The following is a 27,739-nucleotide window of genomic DNA, read 5'->3' on the forward strand; positions in this document are numbered from 1 at the left end:
CAGTGCCTGAGCTGTTTCAAAGTGTATTTCACAATAGATAATATTTTATGCTGTAAATCAGGCATAAGAGATCATTAAACAAGAGCAAGTGAAATTTTTTTCAAGTGTGGTCAATATATGAAATTAGAAGGTAATCCTCTAAAATTCAATAAAATGAACAGCATGGTTTCCTTTCAATTTACTTGTTCCTTCCATAAATCCACTTGAAAACAATTCTCCATTGCTATGATGTTACATAGTCATGAAAAAGCTGCTATGTCACCAGAATCCGCCACTGGAAATGAACAGGCAGATTTTTGCTCACCGCTTTCCTAATTCTTCACCAGGAGCTGTTTGCAGCCTTGCGTCGGCTCAGCAGTCTGTGAGTAAAGGGGAGATGGACAAACAGAAAGGAATCTCCCTCAAGCTGACAGCAAGAGGACAGGAGCGACTCAAAATGCCTTTCCATTTCAAACCTGCTTAACAAATGCAGGTGTTAAAGACAATGACACTGAGATCACAATCCCTCTAAGAGGACAGAGAAACCGGGATGGGAGGAAAATGCAGGCTAAAAAAAGGTGTAGAATGTATTCAGAGTGGGAAATAAATGAAGAAGGAAGGCATTCCAATAAAGGGAATGGAAGCAGAAGAGGCAAATCATCATCATCACAATTATAATAATATTTCTTGAAATGCAAGGCATCATTCTGGACTGATATTAATCAGTTCAACTTCATCAATACCAGTTAGACTATGCCTGATTACATTAATTCCTGGTCTGCCTTACCATGGGCAATGGAAAAAGCAAAGCATAATGAATAGACATGAAAAGTGCAGAGGTTTTTGGCTGAATCAAAAGGTCTGAGTACGAAATTAATTCTCTGAAATTTGACTAGCTTTTATTTCTCCAGTTCTAAGTGGACACTGCAGCTGTCAGTAATGTGAGCCTCAAAGAAAGCTGGGACCCCTGAGCCACATCACATGGACAAACTGACCTACAAATAAAACCCCCACATTTCCCACATCATAAAAAACGACTGCAATAAGCACCAACTTCTACTCTGACACGAGTTTTGAAAGGCTTCCCTCAGTAATCCCCAGCACTGATGTGTCTGACACTGCTGGAGACCCTCTAAAAACCTTTTCTCCATGTTTTACCTGTCAGCCTAATGGCAGTGAATTATTTCTGGTCTCTTATCTGAACCTGATGTATACAAATAACCTTACGAAGAAAAAAGAAAGTAAAAAGTTTACAGAACGTTTGAAATCTGTCTGTTTGAGAAAACACCCTCTGTTGAGGCTCAGCAGAGCACCTGAGAGGGTGGCAGGTTAGCAGGCAGGGCTGACAGCCACGTTCCCATGCTCTGTGTCTGCTGTAAGTCAGAGCTCCCACCACGACCACTAACCTCTCTGTGCTTAGTTCACTCATCTGTCAAATGGGGGTAATTTTTTACCAGCTCATAATATCTCTGTGAAACTTAATAAAATTCAAGCTGCAGCAAAGAACAAAAAGACAGATACAAATGCTCGCACTTGAGGGCAAAGTTTTTGTGTAACCCCCGCTCAGTCAATCTTTTTTGGGACACAGTGTGAGCTTGCTTGAATAAAAACTGAACAAGGGAAATGAAGTAGGTGGAGGTACACCCTCTTAACTTACATATCATCTAAAAAGTCTGTGAAAAAGCTTTGGATGAACAGGTCAACGAAAGGTTATGGATGACTCAGGCACTATGACCAGGAAGAAGAAGGAAATTGTGTCTAACGCCTGTTGTGCCACTGTTGTGCAATATCACCTTCCCAAGCTCACAGTCATGAAGCTACAGCCAGGAAAACTATGGGAGGCAAGCTTGCTCTTTTGACCAGATTATCTCTCTGTTAGAATTTGTAGATGATTTGGCTATTGCATTACTGGAGGCTACTGTTGTCAGCAAGGGTTAGTTTTCCAAAAAGACAGCCATCATACAACACCATGAAAATGAGTATTACAAACTTATGCTCTGCAGGCACTTAATACATCCAGACTTTGAAAGCAAATGTTTCATCGGAGAAGAAAAGATAATGAGAAACATCGATCAACCTCACGCCACATCAGATGCATGTGTCTGAAATTAATCATCTCAATAAGCCACACCGAAGTCTGCAGTGCCTTTTTATGACAGTAAATTAGATCTCTTTCCAGAAAAACTTATCATATCTTGATAGCAAGGAGCTGAAAAAAATCCCATTGGTGCCCATAGCTGTTTTATGTACCCAAGTTTGACCCAGACATTTAAATATTTTCGTAACACCAGGAGGAATAAAAAGCCCCATGAATAATCTTTTGGTTGTGCAATCTGTGTGCACTTTGACCAAAGGCTTTTGTGCTGCAGGCAGTAGGTGGCATACTTAATAAATGGATATGAATCTCAGGAATATGTTCTTGCGGTGTTTTACTGCTGTCTTAAAACTCAGATAGAAAATAATCTACCAAAGGATGAACACAAAATATTGAAAGCTGAGGTTCTTTAGATATAACTGAAATGAGTAAACAAGTTACAGTACAACTCTAGGGTGAATCAAAAAAGCTCAGGACTGAGTCCTGCCCCATCACAGAAATGGAATAATTGAAACAGAACTCTAATCCGAAATTCTTGAACTGAATATGTTATTTCTCATTGTATAGGGAAAAAATACCATCAGCATTGCTCTGGTCAAATATGCACATAAGTGATTATATTCTTTCCAAGTGAATTATCTCTTGGGTTTCCGTTTGGAGAGACAAGGTAGGTAGACAGTACTCCTCTTGCAGCACCACTCTCCTCCAGTCCAGGCTTGCTCCTTATTCCAAGTCAGCTCACACCAGACACGGTGAAGAGATCCCTTAGGGGAGGCCTAACAAAACTAACAAGTTTTGTTAAGTGCTTTGGGTGTCTCCATGTTTAAAAGTATAGGAAAAAACAGGAGATTGTAATCATTTGAAAAGCATGGAATGCCACAAGAACAATGTCTGTCCCTGGGATTTACTTTGTTTCCTATGGAGGTAAGCAAGGGATAAAAGCAGTGCATTAACTCTGGGTATGGACCAGCCCCTGTGAGCCCAGCACTTGTGTCTGGGGGAGCAAAGGAAACACTACATTTAGTTCACACCAAGGTAAAAAAACTACAGAGCTGCCTCTACCCTCCTGTGCCATGGCTACATGATGAAAACCACTGGGGTTGTTGGAGCTCTGTACTTCTGTTATTCTTCACTTGCATTCAGGAACTGATTTATTACTGAGGCTACAGAGGAGGAAGAGAGGAAAAGCTAAACATTTTGTGTGCTTTGCATCTGGCAAGACATAAAACATTCTGATTTCAAGCATGAGACAGGTCACTGACAGTGACAGACATGGCTGGCAACATCTCAGTTCAGCAGCAGTAACTCATCATTTGAGCTGAGTGTAATTGTCACCAGGTGTCAAATCCCATTGTCTCTGGCTGTGGGGCTACAGGCTCCCAAGGAAATTATCACATGAAATTCTCCTATACAATGTGGTTTTTGCATTTGCTGGGATGAACTGACACCAAAGCAAATCCCCTCTGCATTCCTTTTGACACTTAATATCTCTATCAAATCCTCCTGAGTCTCACAGAAAGCAGAGAATAAAGAAAACAAGTTTCTCCTCTCAGTGGCTGAAACTTGATCACTTTTATTTGAAAGGGTTGAGAAATGCAGTAACTTAAATTGCAACGATTTCTTTGGAGCAAGACCTTGGAAGGTATTAATGTCCTGTGCCCTGCTCAGGAAGGATAATGCCTGCCCTCCATCTCACTAGAAAGCAGAAAATGATCCTCGTCTCCAGTGTAATGAAGAAGATAAAGCAATGAATATAAAGTATCAAGAGGTGCACTTTTTTGTATCAGATCCATAAAGGGTCCTGTGCTGATACACAGAGGAGGATTAACAACCTCAGGTATGTTTATGTTTTTAACAGCTCACAGATACGTATGTGTATTGATCACCTAAAAACAGTCAGATGATCACTAAAAATAAAATGAAATTACTATGTTTACCTCTTGCAGAGTTATTAAAATGCTTACTATCAAATTGTGATTTAAAGGACATTTCAAATTTCCAACAGTTTTCCAGCTTTAACTATTATTGCTACAGTAACAATTTATATGATCTGGGAACTTAGGTCTCAATCTTTTCCACTAAGCTTTAGCAGAATTTGCCTCCAAATAACATTAGATGTTTACAGAGCATTTTAAAAGAATGGCACCACTATACACTGGGAAAAAAAAAAAGTTAACTTGAAAGACCAGCACTGGCCTACCAATCTATTACTTTGACTAAACATAGTGATTTATCAAGGAAGAAAACTAACAGTAAAGTAAAACTTGTCTTTTACCAAGCTTTCTTGTGCAGTTATGTAACAAGAGTATGGAAGCTCTCTATCACGACTTCTGGTATTTCTATAGTAGAAGAAGCCTTCTGAAGGAAAGGAGAAAAAATATCCTAACAGGTCACAAAGTCAAAAATTTTATCTGCATTAAGTAAATTAAACAAAAAATGTGGGTTTATGTTAGTGGTGGGGATATGGAGGGGGGGGGGGGGGGGCAGCTACCTTGTAGAAAGCCCTGTCCTAATTAGGTTAATTTAGTAGTTTCCAATAGCTGCAAATAGGAGAGAGTCAAGAATACCTTAAAACTCACTTACCAACTTCCAGCCAAGAAAACAAAAATACCCAGATCAAAAACTTACTAAATTCTTTAAATAAAGAGCTACCCTGACTATGCCTTCTCATATACTAAGCATTTACTCTACATCAGATGGAGACTTGGTAAAGGTTTGGTGGAAAAACATAGAATCATAGAATCGCTTAGGTTGGGAAAGACCTGAAAGAACAACAGATGGGACCAGCCACCAGCTGGATGTAACTCCATTCCCCTCCACTCTCTGGGCCCAGCTGTCCAGCCAGTTTTATCCCCAGTGAACAGTGCTCCCATCCAGGCCATGATCAGCCAGTTTCTCCAGGAGAATGCTGTGGGAAATGCTGTCAAAGGCTTTACTGAAGTCCAGGCAGACAACACCCAGAGCCTTTCCCTCACCCACTGTGTGGGTCACCTGGTCATAGAAGGAGCTCAGGTTGGTCAAGCAGGACCTGCCTTTCACAAACCCACATGGGCTGGGTCTGACCCCTGGCTGTCCTGCACACACCATGTGATGGCACTCAAAATTATCTGTCCCACAACCTTCTGCAGCCCTGAGGTCTGACTGAGAGGCCTGTAGCTCCCCAAATCCTCCTTGTGGCCCTTCCTGTGGATGGGCATCACGTAACTTCCAATCAGCTGGGTCCTCCCCACTTACCCAGAACTGCTGCTAAATGATGGAAAGTGGCTTGGTGAGCACTCTGCCAGCTCCCTCAGTATCCTTGGGTAGATCCCATCCAGCCCCAAGACCTCGTGTGTGTCTAAGGGGTGTAGTAGGTCATTGACCATTTCTCCTTGGATTATGGAGGCTTCATTCTGCTCCTTATTCCCAACTTCCAACTCATAAGATGGGAGGTTGAAGAACTGGTCTTGCTACTAAAGACTGAGGCAAAGAAGGCATTAAGTACTTCAGCCTTTTCACTGTTTCCAGTAAAGGATGGAAATTCTCCTCAACTCTCTTTCTGCTGGTAATGTATTTATAGAAACATTTTTATTGTCTTTCAAAGCAGTAGCCAGATTGAGTTCTTGTTGAGCTTTAGCCCTTCTCATTTTCTCCATCCATAACCTCACATGAATGAAGTGGTTTTGTTTTCCTTTCACTGAACTGCAGCAACCTGTAGCCTGTAGTAGACATCTGGTGCAGTCCCACACTCAAAGCAAGTCCGACTAGAGCAGGCTGCTCAATGCTGTGTTTGTTGGGTTTTGAATCTTTTGAGTCTGTGAAGATGGAGAATTCATAACCTCTCTGGATTATTTTTCCACTGTTTGATCATGTTGATGGCAAAATTTATATAATGTAACTCAAATAGCACTGTCCCACATTACAACTTGTGTGAGATCCATCACTTTAGCACTGAGCACCTTGAGAAGAGTCTGCGTCTGTTTTTTTCCCCACCAGGTAGCTTTACCCACACATTTGATAGCTGCCAACAACATTAAGGTCTCCCCTTAGCTTTCTCTGAATAAACCCATTTTCCCAGCTTTTTCTCATACATCACATCATACAGTCCCTCAACTAATCTTGCTCCATTCGTTTCATTAGGTCAGTGTTTTCTTTGTACTGGTGAGCCCACAGCTGGGCACAGTACTCCCAACAGGAGCCAAATACAGGGGAAAAGTCCTTTCCATCAACCTGTTTGCTGGATATACTTCTGCACACACAGCACAGTGAGCAGTTGGCCTCTTTGGCACATAGGGGCCCTTCTGATTGTGATAGTTGGGAGAGGTTTTCTAAGAAGGGTGAAGAAAGTTACTTTTAATCCTTTCCCTATAGAAGCCTGACATTCTTAAGAGATTTTTTAGCATTTGCTTCCTAAATCTATTAGAACAAGACAGTTATTCCCAGCCCCATGAGAGTTTGTTGGCAGAATCAGCTATTCTACAAGCAGAAAACAATCAGGACCCCAAATAATATGTGAACCATAAAAGCAATGCAAGCCATCTCTGTAATCATTTTCTGATGTTCAGAGACATATTTTTATCCTAGAGTTATTTTCCTTTGCTCTACCTGGAAGTAAAAAAAGTAAAAAAATTAGCCTTTGTACCTATCAGCTTCTAATGCCCTGTTAAACCAGTGGGAGTTTGAGATGTGAGTGAGTCCTAGGGTCTAGTCAGAGTACCATTCTACTTGACTGCTTCAATCAAAAAGGGCATGATTCATATCAGAATATTTTTAAAAATCAAAATTGATCAGTACAAGAATCTCTTAACCTGCTCCCTGCAAATTTGAGAGGCGTAACCACCAGACTCAAATTTGATCTAAGCCAAAACAAAATATAGGTTACATTAGACTGAAATTATTTTAGAGTACTTGGATCCAGTTCTCTGTGTCCACTACTGCTAGGACTCCAACCATTTGTTTCTTCTTCTCTGCTAAGTACTTCCATATTACTACTGCTTTCTGGAGCTGTTTCTCCCTTTGCAACATCTTGATCAGATTGTGCCTTTCTTCAGAAGTAGCTTACACAGCATATACTAAGTAATGATGAGAGTATAAAAAATTATAAAGCTGGGTGGTTTTTTTTGCTTTTCTTATGTTAGAGTTCATCAAAATCTAATGTGGAATCATACTGCAGACAAACCATATTCAAGAGAAGTATTATAATTTAGATACAATAAAATATACACTGGTGTTGGTTTTCGTCTCAAATTAAGATCAATACATTGTATATCTTGCATATAATTGATGTCTACAGTAAACAGGAAAATGCACAGAAAGTAAAGGGAACATAATTCATGGATTTCTAGAACATTTCTGTAAATTGCAAACATTTAAACAAATATTTCTGAAAGCTCTGTGTCATAAAAATCAGAGTTGATTGCAGATTATATTCCAAGAGAGGAAAATGAATGCTGCCAAATTTGTCTTACCTGTTCCAAGAAACAAGACATGGTATCTTCCATCAGCAGCATTCACTCGGTCCACAGCAATCTTGGTATACTTGTAGTCTGTCCCTATCCGGATGATTAATGGCCTCTTGTGTATTGGGTAGATGGGATTAAACATCAAAGGGTGATTCCTAATGAAGGTCACAACATCGTCTGGAAACTCTTTGGTTGTCCGGACATTGGGCGTGAAGGCTCCTCCTGGACACTGTAAAAGACATGCACAGTAATGATGAACAGTACTTATCTTTCAGAGAGCTTTCATCTCCAGATTATTTACAAATATCCAAAGATAGCTGACATAGGAAATACCCAAAAAAGCACTTCAGACTTGGGCCAAGAGTTACTATTTTCCATTGAGGGAAATGAAGTGTTGAATAGCTACACTTTGAACTCCCATCACTTCTGACAAAACAAACCAAAATGTATTTTTGCACTTTCAAAATTCAGCTTTATGCAAAGATCTGTACTTCTGAACCTATTTCTACGTTTTATGCTTCTAAACAACCTGTTGGAAAAAAAAAAAAAAACAAAACCAAAAAAACCCAAGAGATTGGTATGGGAAGATACAAAACTTTTGCAGATGATTTTTTATAGAATTAGTACTAAGGCAGAAGACAAAGTCTGATACTTAATTGTAATTTGGCCAATATCCCTCTTGTCATTATGTTGATTATAAAATTATGAAATGGCCTGTGAATCATCTTCATTTGAATGAGCAATAATATGGAGTTGATGAGGGAGTCCCAGAACAAATTATTTATATCTGAAAAGGTTGTCTATACTTTCCCCTATGCCTTAGAAGTAACTAAGTCCATGAATACATTAGACGCTTCTTTAAATATAATAAAGCACTATCCAAATAATCATACCTGAGGTATTATGGGCCTGATGAGAAAATAAATGTGATCTTAGAAAACTCAACTCTTTACTGAGTTTGAAACTAACAGGAAACTCTGAAGGAATCAGAGCTATGTCAGTAATTGGTACAAAGTTCTGGCTGTACCCATGTTAATTTACTTGATTTATGTTTTGAGCTACAACTACTTCACTTTTTATTGTTGCTCCTGAGCTTTCATTTTTCTCCTTACCATATTTCTGAGCTGTGAAATTCTCCTCAGAGTACTGGAGATATTCAGAAGTGTTTCAACACAGTATTTTTCCAATTGGAAAATGATTTGTCCAATAAAAAGCACTTGATGGAAATTTGTTTATTTTGACAAGGGCCATTCTTATATCTCAGGATGGAGTTTCTGGTCAAAACCACAAACCCAAAGTAGCCAGTATCTTAGGGAGAGATTTACCTCACCTGACTTCTACTCTCTTAAAGTCAGGCATTTATTCTTAGGTTTCCTCTGTAGTCAGTAATTTAGACTAAACACCCTGCTTTTAGACAGCTAAAATTACGTAAAATGAATCATATTCTGAGAGACTTGGAAACTGTTTGAGGATATGTGAGTCATGTGTCCAACCTACCTGATGAGATGCAGTGCTAGAATTTGGGTCTTCACCTTCCGGGGCATCCCCATAACCACAGGCAGGAGTGCCTGTTCTACCCTAACTGCTAAAAGCTGTTTCATATTGTGCACCCAGTAAAATATTCATTGGGCACACTAGGAAACAAGTTAGAGAGGGGACTTCAGCCTAATCACAGGCTTTAGAGTCATCTTCTGACACAGTTAGGAGTTAATTATTTATACAAAGTAGAACAGCTCTGGTAGGAACTCTTTAAAAGAAATTGCTCTAGCATCAGTTCCCTCCAGGAGGAACAACCACAACTAAGCTTAGACAAGGGTTGTTTCTCTCATCTAACATCCTTGCTGATTTATTTTTCTGGGCTCATATTTATCCTAAGGGTTTTGTTTTGGCTTTCATTAGAAATAATGCTATATGTTAATGCTCTTAAAATTGCTTGCAAAGTTGAATTCTTACTATCTTGCTTGCTCTACCCTCTGGCATATTCATCCACATTCCAGAAAATGTATGGAACTATCTGTTAAGATTAGCAACAAATGTTTTAAAAAGAACTGCATTCATCATTAGCAAGATGATTCTACTCGGTAGTGCTCTGCCAGGCCCCAGTTCCTTTCAAGAGGGATTCTGTTTCACAAACAGTTCAACTTAAACTTTCCTGTCTCACATAGCTCAATTAAAAGTCTGTCTCTGATACTTTCAACCCTTCCATTTATGACTTGAAGTCATAAGACTTTTGTCTGTGACTTCATGCAAAAATGTCTGTGCTATGATTCACACCAGCATGACCCTACGAACTTACTTTATATCATTGTTCTGAGCAAAGCCTTAACAAACATCTTTAATCAATTAATTAATTTGCTAAACCAGTGACAAACAAAAGATGATAGTGATGAAACCTATAAGCTCTCCCTTTCCTGCAGGGATTGAATGGGCATCCTTCACATCTCATTCAAGAACTTGTCTACACAATTTTATGTTCACAATGAATTATCAGAATTCTTTAATTTACAGCAGATTCCCCAAAATGATGGAGGTACAGAAACTATTTCTGTAAACTCTGAAAAAGTGGAAACTACACTCAAATATCACTGAGTTTAGTAGCAAGCTGCCAATTATGTAATTTTTTTTTTCCATAAGTAAGTTTTGCTTGTGGAGAAATAAGAAACCACTGGCATTTAGTGAAGACCAAACTCAGCCAAACACTGCTGAGTTGATCATGGCCAAAAGAACCCATTGCTTTACTTAATCCTACTGAAGCTGCACTGAAGCCTTTTCATTGTTTATTCAGTGTACTGCAATATGATGAACTTTCATTTCTGTCCGGAGATTTAGTATGAATATCTCTTTAGGCAACTGCAAAGTAAGATTTTCCATGTCATATAAAAAGCATCCTTGTCTAGTCCAGCATCCCAAAAGTTACAAAAAAAATACATTCCAGAGAAAAGAAGATCAAGCCCCACAGACAGCAAACATGGCTAATCATGTTAACTCTTTAAGCACAAATTCTGAGAGGCGAAAAATCCCTACATCCTGATTTGCAGAGATGCTTTTATATAAGTGAAAAATAAAGTTTGTGGCACACATCACATTGAAAAGTGGATTTTTTTTTTTTTGGCAGTGAAATAAAAGCAAAGCCAAAGAAATTCCATCTTAGCAAATATGACTTAGGAATACTGTGTTGTGGCTGAATCATGAGGAAGCACAAAAAAGCCAGTGGTCCAAACACTGGCAACAGTCATCTAAATGAATCTCCATGAGCTATCATCTAAGAACTTATCTTCAAATTCAGAGCTCATTGGCATATCTGGAAAGTCTAGATAATTCCTGTCAACATGTTAAATCCAAATCTGATTTTTTCCCCCTTTCTGTTGTGTTTACCAATTTCTTTAGGCCTATCTGGCCTACCTCAGAAGCCTCCATGAGGTGAACCAAGAAAAAATATGGCAGTGGTTGAGGAAACACATACAAACGAAATACTCTGAAGCAGCAAGAAACTTTGAAATGTGACTAATCACGAGAGTGTGAAACTTGCTGTTTAAATGGGTCTTTTTTTAAAGCCTCAGTGAACTAATGAGATTAGAGCAGTATGAATTAATTGCGAGGAAAGACTAATGCCAGCATTAGACCTTGGTGGAATGTCAGGTATTGATTAGTTAATTCTAGAGATCTGGGAATGCAAAGTCCTAACTCTTACAGCCAGCAACAACTGCACTAAAATGTCATGAAGAATTGTGTTAACAGGGAGAGCTATTCCATGTATCTGAGATATTCCATGTATGAGAGAGAAAGAGAGAAAAAAACCCAAGGATTTTGAAGCACAAAGACAAATCAGACTGAAACAGTGATATGGTTAAGGGTTCTCACAGGGACTGGAAAAATTAAAATAAAATTTAATTTCCTCTGATGAATGGAAGAGCAACGAAGTGTTAATCTAAAAAAAAAAAAAAAACAACTGCTTTTTTGAGAGATAATTAATGATTCTCTAAATACTTATTTCTTTCTGATACTTGAGAAACTGTAAGACCTCATAGGAGTTAACACACGCCCACATTACCATACTTCATTTAGCAAATATGGATTCAGAGACAATTCTAGAGAAAGTTCATACATTCTTCATTAAAGCTTGAAATATGTCACATTTCTGCTAAATATAAATTACGAATAGTTAAGTAAGCAAATAAAAAAAGTGCATTAAGAGCAATTTTTATACGTCATGAAGTTGAAAAGCAAGAAGAAACAATAGTTTTCTTTAAAATATTTCATGAGATAATTTTACGTAACTCAGAAACAGACCTAGCTCTAATTGTATACAGAATTTATTGAAAGATTATTACTACCCCTGATAGAGTGAAAGGAAGTCCTGAAAGTAAGGCATACAAAAAGTATTCTTATGAGGAAGACTACAGTGAACTGAATGGCAGGAAAATAAATTTGTTTCTAAGTTTCTATTCTAAGATTCAGAACCTGGAAGGGTATGAGAGTCAAGTTACAAGTCCTAAAAACTTTGTTCTTTAAATCTTCTATTACATCTCCTAAGTATCTGAATAGAGGTGCAAGACTCTGGAGTACAAAAGAAAAATTGTACAGACAGAAGACAGACTTACAGACATTTGGATCCAGGCCGTGGAACACACTAACAATGCTGTCTTTGCATGCTTGTTTATTTAGCTACATTCTGCTCAAATATACCCACAAAATGGAAATACATACGGAAACAAGAAGACTATCACCTAACGAACTAGTTCTTATCACCTTTGAAGCAGAAAGAGAAAGAACAACTAACATTTTACATGACTTTTAATTCTTTCTAGATTTCCAGACACTACATGATTTGCAGTTGGATTTGTAGTCAACTGAAAAGCAAACAAAATAGCTCTGATTTGTAACTGTTACAGTCACACACAGACTTTTCTCCTGGAATAGATAATATTTATTTATCCATTAAACAAAGACAAGCTATTGGCAAGACTGAACAAACATCTTTGTACTTACGGTGCCAGGTCGTGGGTACGGAATTCTGCCCTGATATGGAATCAGCTGGTGGTTTGGGCCCTCCTTGTGTGCAAATGGTCCATTGAACACAGTCTGAATGTCAGACAGATGATACACACACACAGCTGAGCCTTTAAATATGGAGCTGGAAGACAAGAAAAAGTTAGCATTGCAATCAACCAACTTTTTTATAGCTTTTCCATAATTTTGCATGGTCCGATGATGAAAGGTACCTCTTATCATAATATTTTATACAATTTATTGCTTTTATATGGATTTAAAACATTTGAAATCAACTAATGTAGCTGCCCAATATGCACCCCAACTTCTTAAGTCTCAGCACCTTTCTGAACAGTGAACTGAAAAAAGAGAGAGACAGGCACTACCCTACTGGTGCAATAAGAAGATTTCCTACTGCTAAATATAGAAGAAATATAATCTGGCTCCAGTTAAATCAATGGCAAAAATTTTGCTGACTTCAGTGAGGAAGGAGTTTTATAAACTTTGTACTGCCAAGCTCAGTACAGGTTTCCAGAACTCCCTACCAGTGTATTAACCACAAGACCTCCATGAGCCTTCTAAAATACATGGCTAAAATATTAATCGAAACATCCAGAGCAATTGCAATCAGTTGGATTATTATAATCAGTTTCCAGCTTTTTTGCAAAAAAATGGGGACATGAGGCAGTTGTAAAGGAATTACTCCTATACAGTCCTCAAATCCGCCCATAATACTGGTCTTATGAAGACCCAAGTTTGAAGCTTCCTGAGGAGAACCAAGGGATTTGCCTAAGAACAGGTATGTTCTTCCCACTGCTCTAGATTCAGCCATGGGTCCAGGTAGCACAAGCCCTGAATGGTTCTCCATCACCCCATGACGATGAAGGGCACTAGGGGAAAAATTTCCAGATTGATGCTAAGGCTGACTATAGTGAATGAACTCCTTAACTTCTCCTCTCACTGCATGCAAGATTTCTGATATTTATTTTTAAGAAGTCGAAACTCCAGACAGTCTAAAATCTGCCTGATGTTAACTGTAGGATGAAGATAATCCAAGTAACTGTTTTCAATTGAAGAAGAAAAAAACACTCTACAAAAAAGCCTGAAAACATTATACACAGTGTATAAACAACAAAAGTGAAATCCATATTACTCTCAGCTATATATGGATTAGTAGAATGAAGCTTTTAGATGGATTATGGTATGTGTGGAAATTTTACTAGGTATTAATAGATTTGGAGAAATACATTTAGTCTTTCCAGATGTTTTATGTTAGATTTACAGCATATTATGACACTAACGTAATTTAGTTCAGTATTACTCGATTTCCTTTCGTATGATTTAGATAAAAATACTAGTAGTTATTACTTCCTGTGATGTTTCTCTCTTGCTACTGTTAGGAGTTGGAAGTCTATAGAGATGAAGATACAGGAACTATTAAGGAGTAAAAAATCCATATGGTTTCTGTATTTAACTATAGTTGAAGAAAAATAAAGCAAGAATAGACCATGTGGCTCACAATAACAGAAATGCATGTGTAAAAGCTTCAGTAGAGAGAGAAAACAGCTTGAGAGCCAGGAAAAAGTGAAGTTTTCTCTTTTTTGTCACCTTATATGGTCCTGTGATTCAAATCTCATTTCTACTGAGAAATACCAGAATTAGGTACAAGTGTTTTCAGTTCAGTCATGCTGCACCCCCAACATAATGGTCAGTGTGATTTTACTACAAAATATAAGCTCATCCTTTTCTCCTTTTGTGAAGTAGGAATTATGGACAGCTCCTAAATTTACAAGTTATGTGATGCTTTTTTCCCCCCAATTAAATCTCATGGAATCATATTCTCCTGTCATATTTACGTATTTGAGTAAGTGGACCCTTACACCCCAGTGAAAAAAAAAGTCTATTGGAGAAAAAAAACATCTGAAAGGAGTTACTAAAAATTGCAATTAAATGAATTATTAATAATAAATTACACAATTTTCCAATTTGATCAAATACATTAAATTAAAATTAAAATTAAAAAAACAAAACCAAACAACCAGAAGATTTCTTTGAATGTAACAAATAACAGCTTAATAATAAAGGGTAGCATATCAGAAATCAGGGGATAGTAACCAATTTTACTCTGTGTTAACACTATGTAGTAATGAGGACAAGAGGAAAAATAAAAAAATAAAGGTAGAGGTGGAAGAATCTGTTGGTCCACCTGTCAGTCTATCTTTGTGGAGAGTTTCAGCATAGTAAGCCATATCTAGTGCTCTCATCACTCTTGGGAACTCAGTAAATGCTTTCTAATCCACAGAGTAAGGAAATACAACTGATTGGTAACAGGGAGCTGCAAGGAGGTGACCAAATGCCACACAGGCTTGTCCTTTTTTAGCCAACTGAAGCCAATATGGTTATTTATTTGCCATCTCTGTGACTGTCAGCCAGCTGAGAGACTGATTTCTATGAATTCATGTAAGAATTCCTGGTTTGATCCTCCAGGGTACTGGATGTTCTTCAGGAGGTGATAAATGCTCTCAGATGCCATATGAGTTCACTGTGTTGGAGTCATTTGGCTTTCCACTGCTGAGCACTGACAAGTGGCCCTCCACGGAAATGTTTTCCCAGTGGCAGCTGAGAGTATGTCAGGAAGCAGTTTGCTTCAAGAAGCATAGCTCTGACACAGATACCAACAGCAATGATACTGAGACTCCTGCATGCAAACCTCAGCCACAGCAGACACACAAAACTGCCCAGCACAGCCTCATCCACAAAATATCAGTTTCAGTTTTCATACAGAAAATCAGGCAGTCCAGGTAATTTTTTTCAAATATCTATGTTTACCTTGATGTTGTAAAAATTCCATACACAAGTGTTGTTCTGGGGTTGTCTGTCTCTAGGAGAAATACATCCTCTGCAAAAAAAGAGAAACATTTTGAATAGTAAAAAACCCTTTATTTCCCAGATTAATGAATGGTTTTATTCCTCCTAAAGTCAACAGTAGTTTTATCTCAGACTTGAACAGGAAAAAGGAGACTTAACACATGAACGCGCCATATATGCATAAACATATGTTCTATGTTTATGTTCTAGCACTTGAACATTCTAGCACTTATGTTCTAAAGTTCTAGCACTTGAACATTCAGAAACAAATTTGGAAATAAACTTCATGGCCTCTTGCCTTATGGAGACAGAAGGCAAACATCTTCAGATACATTCAGGATATATGTCACACATTTTTCTCAGCTGTAGCTTGTTTCAGCAGGTTGTTTAGCAGTAGGAAAACATTAAAGTTGCAGTAGGCTGAAGACAGAGTTCCCATAGATGGATATAATAGAAAACAGGGAAATCAGGTGTTTTATTGTCTAGAACATGCTGGAGTGCCCTCACTAGAGCATTTTCAACATGAAATGAATGTCAGGAAGCTTTGCAGTAAAGACTGTGAGAGATGTAAACCTCCTGCCTCCTGTTGTGTAGGGATTTTATTGACTGCACTGTATCTACTCATTGAATTGAATTTACCCACTATTACCTCTGATCCTCTAATTTTTTTTTTTACACTTCAGTGAAAACTACTTAATCTCTGACAGTTTCTCCTTACAAATGTTTTTAATAACTATAATCATGCTACCTCTTAAACTTAATTTACAACACACAAAAAAAAAAGACTGAACTGTTTCAGCTTTCTATCACAAAATACATTTTTTAGCTTTCCATTAATTTATGTGGCTCTTTCATTTAACCCTCTGAATGCTGTAAATATTCTTTTCAATATGTCAAAAGCAAAAGACTTCACCATGCAGAACTGGAAGTGTTATACTCTCCTGCATTATACATGAACACAGAAGCATGTGTTTGTTCTCTCCCAGTTTTCCGAATTTCCAGCTGTGATTGCATTCTTCCTCTTTGCAAAGGAATTGTGCTGGGAGCCCACGCTGAGAGCATTGTCTCCTGTTCACTGTGGTCCTACATTTTGTCATGCAAGAAACTAAAAGCAGTTATCCTACTGCTTTTTTGAAGGGGAGGGGGTTGTTAAGTCACATTTCTGAAAGATGAGCTGCTGTGGCAGTGCTGAAGCACTGTGAACTTCAGAAAATCAGTCCTCCAAGCACCTTGCACACTCTGAGCTAGAGCAAGTTAGGATCTGCTCCTAGGCCCAGTCAGGATCACTGAAACCTTGAACCAAGGCAACTGCACCCAACAGTGTCAATAGATAAATTCAAAAATACTCCAAACCCCATCTGCTATGGTGGGAATCAGGAATAACAATCGAGAAAAGAGTGAGAGGATGCAATGGAGAGAAGATCAGAACCAGATGCAGACCCAGTGCAGGGCATGTTAGCTGCTTTTGTTATTTATATTTATATTAAAGCATATAACAAATCTTCCAATACCTGAATTTCTAATTATGATTTTGCACATCTCAGCTACGAAAAATATAAAATTTGAAACTTTCTGGTACTGTTGTTTGGCATGTAGATATCAAGATATACATCTATTAATTCTTTCATTAAAATAAACCTCTTGTGATTGCTGCATAGATTATACATTGAATATTTACAGTATTTCACATGCTGAAACAAAGATTTATGTGACTGAATGATTTCTGAGAAATTATATTTATAGACAGTGCTATTGTTGGTGCCAGTAACAGAATCTATTAGTACTATCTTGAATTACCAAACTGAGGACTCTACCCTGTGATAAAAAAATAGAAAAAATGCATTATGGAAACACTGTGTGCTACACAGTGGTATAAGAAACAGTTTCAAAAAGATTTTAGAAACCCTCTGCTGTAATCCAAGCTAGTAGCAAAAGAGCAAGATAGCCACTGAGATGTTTCCTCCCAAGTATTAATTCTTTACATACATCATTGTTTTACATAGTCAAGATTAATTACCTTTATTTCAAAGATAATGGTAATTACACAGAGAGACTTATGAAGAATTTTTTTCTTTTGCCGTCATAAAACTGCATGGGGAATTTTGTCATGGACTTCTAGTGCTAGGATTTCACTGTTAATAACTTGACTAAGAAGCAGAATGAAAATCAGTTATTAAATATGCACAAGGTGTAGCATTTAGATGAAATTCTACAGAATGTTTATTGTGATACCTAATTCATCAAAGTACGTTTCTGTTCCATCTTCATCCATTACTGAGCACACAAGTCTTGCTTTCAAGAATGTTGTCCACTTGTTCACAAGACTGCGCTGACCACCTGTGTCATTCTGGAAAGAAATATTCCCAGAAAAGAAGAAATAAAACACAGTTAACATTTTATTGTGCTTTTCCATGTTTTTCTCAGGTTAATTCATTCTCTAGATAATTATCTGGTGAATTTATTATTAAAAATAGATAGGCCTAAGCCAAATCCTTTTATCTAAGCATTCTATATGCAGAAAAAAAACAAGAACTAGTTTTCTGAGTGGACTTTCTCTGCAGGGCTAGGAGGGTTGGAGGGTTGGGCAGTAGATTTTGTGCATCAGCAGTGTATGCTGTTATGACTGAAAGTAACTGTGGAGCTCTTCATCCCTCCCTGACACTCAGGATAAAGTTCATGCTATCTCTAAAACGTCTCAGGGCTCTACAGAGGGATGTTTCTTCCAGTCCTGACAGCAACATAGCTGCACCTGACCTAGTAAGCCACGCTAGCACATGAGGTGGGTGCTCTAAACAGTATTCAGAAGTGATGGCTAGTGTAGGTCAAGCTAGTTATGCACTGTTGATCCAGAGATGGCTTGGTCACAGCTCACTTACAGATCATTCCAATTTTCCATGGTTCAAGGTGGGAACTGTGACTGCCAAACCAGACAATGCAGCACTGAGGTGACAGATCCTGACCAACAGTGCTGGTGAATGCCTTACGTGGGAGCAGTGTCTTCCAAACTGCATGACATGATGCCACCCAAAGAAAGAGAAAAAACAAAATGTAGGAGCTATTGAAATGTGATTTCAATAAAGTGCTGTGCATGTCACTGATGCTGCTGGAGTTGGTAATCCAATGTTTTGGGTGACTTACAGGGAGTCTTTTCAGGGGGTAATATATTTTACCAGTCTCAAAGATGTTGATACATGAATACGATGGTATGTATACAAGTATACAAATATGACTGGCTCAGATTTATTTTCATTGGCCTTGGGATTCTGCCACTGGCTTCAGTGTTAGTCTAAAAAGGCTTAGGCCTTTCAAAAATCATATGGGCTTCATTAGAACAGTAAAAAACTAAATACAGCTGCAATTGTGCGAAATGCCTTCTTGCAAAATACCCAAAAAGGCTTTTAGGCACTCTCACTAAAATACAGAGAATGGAGATTATAAAAAAAGATCATGTGCCTCATCATATTGCCAGAGAATGACAAACACCTTCACACTCAGGCATAAAAACATCACAAAGCATCAAATTCTAAAGAAAATGCAAATTAAAGACAGGGAATATATAAACACTCACAATGAACTTCCTGAAGCCTTCCAAAGGATGGCATGAATAGGCTAGAAAAAATTGCTCATTTATAATTTTTCTCTCATTAAAAAAAAAAAAATTGATTTCACCTGAGATATTAATAGCTTCTTCAATCATTTTTCATCTACATATGATTAGAGATACAAAAACACCCCCTAAATAGAGACAATGAGGAGTGCTATGAAAAAAAATTAATTATTGCCCAGGAATAGCCATAACTCCTGAATTTATGTTTCCTGTGCACATTTGTAAAGTTAAACTCACACATGCATCAATACAAGTAAGCAGAAAGAACAGATGTTACAAAAAAGAAAACAGTACTTTGCAAGTTAAATCCCCAGTTTAAAAGCTTAATATTTCTGATGTGCTTTAAATATTTTGAGTGTGTGTGTGTGAAAGCCTTCACTGCTTAAAGTTCATTTTTATTAAGAAAATAATGTGCCTTATTTGTGCCAAGGACAGCAAGTTCAAAAATTCAGCACAGGTAACTATTCTGATTCAGTTAGAGAAATACACAAATCCCTGAACCTCTACATTTCCATATTCTTACATGTATAGTCAGATATACATAACCTGTTCAGACCCCAGCTGTGACTTCAGGAACAGCTCTTCTGAATTATGGTGATACAGAAACAGGAAATTTTGTCAAATCAAAGCATTTAGTCTTTTAGGTTATCATGTGACATTAGCAGCTTATCCTAGCAACCTGGTAAACAAAATAGTTCTTACTGGGCATACTCTTGCAATCATTGAATGAATTTGCTTTGTGCTGCCGCTGTTGTCTGTGAGTCTTTCTTTGAAGAAGAAGTAGATTTTGGCATCATTGGGGTCAGTGCCATCTGGGATAACATGAGCATCCACAAAAATAGGCTCTGAAATGAAAAAGTTTACCAAAAGGATGAAAAAAAAAGATGTATCAGTATAAGCAACAAATGATTTGACATTTACTGACTGCTTCAAGGAAATGCTGATTATACGAAATATCAACAGGAAAATGCCTTGATGGCAGCCATATGTGTTTGCATCCTCAAATTTTATCCCACAGTAAATTTTTAGAGGAGCAGTCCAGAAGCAATGGTATTGGATTACTGCAGAGACTCAAAGACTTTGAGGAATGAAGAATCAGTGTGTTATCTGGGGCACCCAAGGAAACTCTCATTGAGACAAAACATGAAAGTAAGCTGGAAGAACTTAGAAATATAACAAATAAGGTTCATATATAGGAGAGGAAAACAATTTGCGTAACCCAGAAGAGGAAAGCAGGGTACACAAATGCTTGAGCAGCATTTGACTTCATATCAGAGGCTAGTAACCATAATCACATGTACCTACAAAACTCTAGAAACAGGGAATTAGGGAGAGAACAAAATAATTTATGACCTTAACAAGCATATAAATATAATAATAAGCATATAAATAATTTATAACCTTAGCAAGTATCTGAAGGACAGTGCAGGAACCCTCAGAATACCTCTGACTGAAGGAAGAAGTGGTCCCTCTCTCTGCATGGAGGCTTTGTCTTTTCAGTGATCATGCAAGATTGCTTGTTCAGTTAAGTGCAGTACAAAGTTTGAAACAATCTGATACAATGGTTGAATGTCTGACAGAAAACTCTTCTTAGTCCGCAGCATTTTTATGTTCACATTCTCAATTAATAAAACAAATGTCATGACTCTGGCTCCAAAAGAACATGGAAATAAACTGTACTTTCAAGTACCTGTGTTGAACAGGTAGATTTTCCAGAAATAAGGAATTTTTAAAATTTATTTTTCTCTAATTCATTTTAGGATGCACGTTTGGGTGTGCAGGTAAGCGTAAGAATGCATAACAAACAGAAAAAAAATTAGAAAGCAGACACAGTTTCCCTTTCATACTGAATTTGTGACTGAAATCACGTGATTTCACATGACTGTAGTCACAGCTAGACAGGAATAAAAAGTCACCATAAAAATATCAAGACAGAAAACCTAAAGGGTTTTTAAAACCATAACTACTGTGTTAGTTGCTTTCTATAACCTTTCACACCTACCTCTGCTCAGAGAGTTGACCACCATTTAAATTTAAACTGGTTTCATTTGAAGAAGCCTTATCAGTAAAGACAGGGAGAATTTCACAGTGATGTCAGTGTAGCAAAGAGTTATGTGATTCTACTCAGAAATTAGTTTTTCTGCTGTGTTTAGATAACCAATTCCTCACCACTGAAATAAGTGGCAATGATCCTCATTCATTTCTCTGATAGTGGGACACTTCTGCACAAATTTTGAATGCAAGGGGTGGTGAATCTTCTGTGCAGAGATGGATCACCTTGAATTATCTGAAGTTGGTGCCTTAGAATCAAACAGTGATTTAAGGCAATATCTGATTCATTAGAGGTAAAGGCACTTTTCTAGCAATCAAACTGTCTGACCAATTGCCATTGGAAAGATTTTCATACACTTGCCCTCAAACAGCTTGGTTCAGCCCTAATGAAAAAAAGGCCCTCAGGTGGGGGGGGCCTAGGAGCTTGGTTTATGCAGGCATCTCTCCACATCTGTGCATTGTCTAGTTTGTATTTACACACATTTCTTCATAGTTCAACTTCATAAATTAAATTCAGAGACAAGCTTTTTAAAAGATAATGTCTTTGTTTTAAGCAAAGGAAAGTAGAATCTCTGTGACACCCATTAAAACTCTGGTAAATTAAAGGCATCTCACCACTCAGCCACTTGGAGTTGTGCTGGTCAGTCCTCACTGCATTCCTCCTGGTCAGACTGCGAAAAATGGCTGCATCCGTCCCCATGAAATCAATATACATTCCTGAAAAAAGCTCTTCATCTGAAAAGAATTGAAATGGAGGGGAAATTGTTATGACTGTTGGGAAAACAAAAGTTTATTTAAAATTCATCAGCTCTTTATTTACACAGGAATCTGTACAGATAAATAGTGGGTCATGGGAATGAGGTTTCCTCTGATTTACAAAGACTCGACCTAGAATGCACGAGAGTAATCTGATTTTTCTTACAAGACTTTATGGAACAGTACCATCAAATGCCACAGCAAAGCTGCATACACGGGCAACTGTTCTTGATAGGAAGTTTAGTTGCTCCAGTTGCACTGCTAAGTACCACTGGAGAATAAGGCTAGTGTTATCAAAAAGCATCACATTCAATATCTTAAGTATGCACTTCAAAGATTTTTTTTTTTTTTTTTTTTTTTTTTTTTTTTTTTGGTTACAGAAGCAGATGAAGAGACTGGGTGTAATTTATTGCTGCTGTAAAGTGGTACAACATCCATTGCAGTCAGTGGATCAGTGCCAATTTTTACCAGCAGCATTGTTACAGCTGCCCTAGGCAGCCTCAAGCTGACTTCAGCTCTGCAGAGGCCAGACAAGCATACCATTGAACTTTACTTGGAGTAACATGGAGCAACAGTTGCCCCCTTTTGTGTACTTGGTACTACATATAGGGTGATTATGCTTGAGCAGAATGGGACATGCAACTCCTACATTCTCAGAACTAGGAGCTTCCACTCCCTGTGCAGGGCTGAAAACTCAGCCCATCAGTCAGGATGTCTATCTGTGTTTGTTTGGGTCTGTGTGTGTGCATAAACATATGTATATATAATTACAGTGATAATTACAGATACTGTCATTTTCTACTCTGTGAATAATCAAGCAATTTCCACTGACTAATGACAATGAAACCCCAGAGTAGAAAACAGTAGCTAAAGTAAACTGTAACTCTCAAAGTGGGAATGGTGGCTGAATACATTCCAGTACAGCTGGGTCCTTTGACTGATGTTTATGTCTGTACTCCTGGACTACCCAGAGAGTGTGGTCAGGCTGGCAAGAGTCACAGGCTCAGAAATACTTGAGACTATTTTCATGCTCTTTGTGTGTGTGTGTGTGTGTGTGTGTGTGTGTGTATGTGTTCATAATCAGCATGGATTGAGCTATTGAGAAGCTCAGGAGAGAATCAAAACTCTGGAGACTGCTTTTCTGCTGCTAATTGCAGCCTGAACTGAATCCTGGCAGGGCACTCTTCTGCTCTCACCTGTCCCTGAGAGGACAAGATTCATACACAGGGGTTTAAGAGATACATTTGCTGCATTTTGCTGAAGCATTTACCTCTGGTGCAGATATTGACAGAATGATGTGACATCTGTACAAATTTATAAATGATTCTGTGTATTTGTCTCCTTGCCTTTAACCATCAGAACTTTATTCTTATTTTGAAACAAGCTGGCTAAAAGTGATCATGTTTATGGTTCTCAGTAAATGTTATGTACAGTCCAGTGTATACACAGACACTTCAGCAACAGTTCTATACTATGTAATTTTAATCCTATTACATTTCAACGGTATTACTTATGTCTTAAGCATTCCTAGTGTCTGTTTGCTAATCATGTATCAGAGGAGATCCATCAGTTCCACTTCCTTCTGGTAAAGTCCTTAAATTCCACACAGTGTTTGGTCTGCACAAAACAATGAGTTCACTCTTGTTACTGGGGAGAATTACTGAACTGATGAGGTATGTCTGCTTTTATAAATACTTCACAGTCTTGGTGGGGAGAGAGACATACGTCCTGCACACTAGTAATGCCAAGCTGCTTAAAAGTACATTTTTCATTGCTTTGATGCAAATGCATCTCTGTACAATAGCAAACTGTACAAATTTCAAAATTATTTCTATAGTACCACTTTCCTCTAAAGGATGAATCAGCTTTCCTGCTCTATTCTAGGCCAGTTATGCCCAAAATGGTCAAGAAATTTCATCTATATTTAAAAAGGGTTCTTTAATTGATGAAGAGTTAGTTGGTCTGATGGTATTTACTATCTTCTGAAGCAACAGGAGGGAATTCCTCCAGCAGAAAGCTCAAAGATGAGTCAGTTCCTTGAATCAGTCCTCTCATTACAACATGAGCTGAGACTTAGAAAATGTTCAAAATTCTGGCACGGATACCGAGGCTAAATTCATTAGAGCTTAACATTTTTGAAGTGGCTGGACTTTGCAACAGAAAGTATAAAATTCAATCTGTCACATAACAGAGACCAAGGATGATAATGAAAAGTTTATTAAGATAAACAAAGCTGCCACAGATCTACTGTAGAAAAAAATCAGCTTACTGCACAAACAGAATTTCAGAAACAATGGTCTTTAATATTGTTATATAAAATCCAGAAGGAGCAAGGAAAGAAAACAGTTGCTTCACCTAATAATACCAGAATGGCAATGAACAGCAGTGGGCTCATTTATCACTGACTTTGAACATTTTCTTTACACAGTGAGTATCTGTAAACACTGTCCCTAGATCACTGTTGAGATAAAGGTGTAACTGTAGACAAGGTTCAGAGAGATGTCTAGGTAGCATTTGCCTGTTCTCTAAAGGAGTTCAGTTCATATATCTATGAATAGATATACTTGTCCTTTGTATTAAATATACAGGCAATGAGGAATCAAAAGGAAAAAAAAAAAGCAATTTATATTTTGAATAGGCCATGTAGGACAGACTGTATTACGCTTCCCTTAAGATCTGTAAGACTTTAAAGAAAATATTTCACATAATATGCAATTGATGTAATTGACTTTGTAGGAAGCCAAATGGCAGAAATCCTGCTCATTGTTCCCTTGTAAACCTTGGGTGAAATACACAGTAGCTGTGTGAAATAAGTTTTATTTACTAAGAAAGTCTCAAAAATCTGTGCAACTGCTGTTCCCTTCTTAGTCAAAAATACAGCAAGGAGCAGGCACATGTTGAAAAATCAGGGCTTTGGCACCAGAAGTGTGTGAACATACTGCAAATGTGAAAGGTCGGGTTACACTGAGTGTATATTTCCAGCTCTTCCGGGTTGAAAAAAAGAAAAGTATCTTTTACAGATGACTCAGGTTGCACAAAGTGTACACCCCCTTTGAGTTTTCTTGTAGGTGCGCCACAAGCACAGCAGAAATCCTTTATTGTTTCACTTTCTGGCCTTTCAGATGGTAGAAAATTGCAAATTGGTTGGGTATAAAGCCAATTGAAGAATGAAGAGCTTTAACAATAGTTGGTGGGCTCTACATCAGCGATGATAACAAAAATGGAATTCAGAGCATCTGAAGTCTTCAGGCTTTCTTTCCCTGGCTACTCTGAGATTTTAAAAATAATGAAGTAAGACACAAGTGCTGTCTAGGATGAACAAGGTCAGAAACCATTCAAATAAAAATGCGAGACAGGGTAATGCAAAGCTTAAACTATTCCTGGGAAAAAATGTGTAATCTGGAAAAGGGAGAACCTTTTGTTTCCTGTCTGTCTCTCCCCCTTTCAATCACTTATTCCTATACTTCATTTGTCCACCCATCTTAAGGTTCATACAAGCCTTGAACCAAGGATGGACCCAGCTCTTGTGCCCATCAGCTAGACCAAAGGCACTGCTCCTGGGAAGCTGAATTCTGTGTCCAGCTCCCTTGGGGTGTTCCATAAATCCACCCTACATATGACCATAGGAGTTTATACACCAGCAACCTGGAGTATCTTTACTTACTGATCATAACAGACACCGTATTCACGTTGGGGTTGAAAGAACAGCGTCCCTTTCCTGATTCACACTTGGAGTCGATCTTGAAGATTTGTTCCTGCCAAGTAGATATGTATGTCACTTCTCATGTCAGAAACCATTAGACATAAGCTGATTTTTATGCCTGGCTGTTCGCAGCATTAGCAATGCTCTATTAACAGTGCTCTGTTGGGCACTTTTACTGTACTATTGGTAGTTTAACTCTTCTATTCAAAATTCCATCACCTTGTTAGATAACACTGACACATGGTTATTATCAAGACTCTTGTTATAAATTCAATGCACTGAATAAAAAAGAATAAATGTTCCCTCCGTCTCTGTTAAGGATAGGTTGACTGATCTTTGCAATAATATCCGTGGAGATTGCTTCTGTGGTTTTGAAGTTATTTATAATTTATTTTCTCAATATACTGCTGTACTTATACCTGTCTAGGGCATTATAATAAAGTCATTAGAACAATAATACATATAAAATAACAATCGCCTATGATAGCAGTCATTAGATTATAGCATAAATCATTTGGTCTTTACTGAGCTGTCAGACCACCAAAAATTCCCCAAATGACATTTATTTTCTTCAATACCATCTCTCCTGATTTTTTTTGAAGATATCATGATACAGGGATTTGTTTATACATTATGTACTTTACGAACAGGAAATACGTTTTGCAAAGTAGAAGCAATTTGTACTACAGCTAAAAATAATCTAAAAACAATCTAAATATCTTTAGAAAACCTGCCCATTTTGGTGCAACTCTTCGCTTCTTGTTTCCCAGCAATACTAGCACAGTGTGCTCAGCAAGAAATGACTCAGGCCCAAGGTCATTCCTTAAAAACTGCAGTCAGTACTGGCAGATACACTGACCCAACACACACCAAGCCCCACACACTGTAGACCAAATAACTCCTTAGGCTCCTACAACAAACTTCCAATCTCCAATAAAAAGCCAAAGGACACAATTGCAAGAAAAAAAACCCAACAAAAAGTAACCAAACTTAAACATTTCAAAAGAAAACGTAGCTGACAAAAAATCCAAAGAAATGCTTCTGTGAGGTAGATGCCAAAAATTAGTTATTTGAGAAAGGACAGCAGCTCCTTATATTCCCTTTAACAGTTGATGTAAATCACAGGGGAGTGGGGATACCACACAAGTCCCTAAGCAGCCATTTGGCACCAGCAAATTGAAGATTACACCAAGCTCAAACTCACAGCTGCAGCAGGAAGTCTTCGTATCATTATCCCCTCTCTTTCCCCCCTCTTATGTTTTGCCTAATTTAATCTCAGAGATTTTATCTACTGTTTCTGTAATAAACTCTCTAAACAATGTTAAAACATAAGTACGAAGTTTCTAACGTGATTTTGGGTGGTTTCTTTGTTGTTTTTTTCACTTCTAGATTATATGCTGCTTGATTTTAAACCATATCTACTATATTAAACATCTATTTACCAATTCAAAATGCCCATTACTCTTCTACTAAACTAGCTCCAGGATTATACTTGATTTTCATATATATTAAACTGCTATTTAGTCTGTAATTATTTCACATAGGGATTACACTTCCTTCTGTTTGCATTTACTTTGACATTAGAATGTATTTGGGTGACTAAGGGAGTAATTATGAAAGACCAAAGTATCAAGTGTGCCAAAGAAGAAAATTAATTGGTTTATAAGCTCTGTTTCAGGGAAAAGGGCAACATTTTGCCTCATCAGTGAAACGTCCATTTTTGTGAGCTTATGTGGAATCCTGGAGACAGAAGAGCAAAACAGGCTCAGTTCTTAGATTATTGGATATGCCTCTGTCAGGCTTTGTAGCTTCTAGAAAAAAACAGATGTGCTTTGTAAAATATTCATTTTGCACGTGCAGAAACAACCTTTTGTGCATTGAAAACTGTGCCAAATTGAAGGTCAAATGATAAAAGCAGAGGAAAAAATGAATTTTCACTAGTTCCATCAGCACTACATAGTTCCTCATTCTGCTCTATCAATTAGTCATGCACAGATATATGCAATGAGTTCAGAAGGAAATTCTTGGGTTTAAACTGTTATGCTATTGTTGGCCTGTACAGTAATGGCTTTGAGCATGAAGTGCCTACAGTCAAGTGTCTCACAGACTCCAGACGTCTGAAACAGCAGTTTATTTAATCAATTGATCACAGGCATGCAGCTATACAGACAGGCTAAGTGAAGCCGGTTCTGCTTTTCCAAGTCATGTATCTTTACTCTTCATTTAAGAAATGTAACATCTTGCATCAT

The 27,739-nt window shown here is 37.8% G+C and overlaps 1 protein-coding gene across 1 annotated transcript in view; it reads right to left on the minus strand.

Moving 5' to 3' along the window:
- The window catches only part of SEMA3C (semaphorin 3C), a 111,223-nt gene that overhangs the window by 15,966 nt on the left and 67,518 nt on the right, over positions 1 to 27,739 (minus strand). The window contains exons 5-11 of the mRNA XM_062490836.1: positions 25,452 to 25,542; positions 21,647 to 21,766; positions 19,682 to 19,824; positions 17,605 to 17,719; positions 15,334 to 15,403; positions 12,505 to 12,649; positions 7,522 to 7,744 (exon numbers count right to left, since the gene is read on the minus strand). Of these exons, the coding sequence (XP_062346820.1) occupies positions 7,522 to 7,744; positions 12,505 to 12,649; positions 15,334 to 15,403; positions 17,605 to 17,719; positions 19,682 to 19,824; positions 21,647 to 21,766; positions 25,452 to 25,542 (907 nt within the window). The remainder of the gene's footprint in view (positions 1 to 7,521; positions 7,745 to 12,504; positions 12,650 to 15,333; positions 15,404 to 17,604; positions 17,720 to 19,681; positions 19,825 to 21,646; positions 21,767 to 25,451; positions 25,543 to 27,739) is intronic.

The sequence above is a fragment of the Cinclus cinclus genome, chromosome 4, assembly GCF_963662255.1.
Source record: "Cinclus cinclus chromosome 4, bCinCin1.1, whole genome shotgun sequence".
In the NCBI taxonomy this organism is placed as follows: Eukaryota; Metazoa; Chordata; class Aves; order Passeriformes; family Cinclidae; genus Cinclus; species Cinclus cinclus.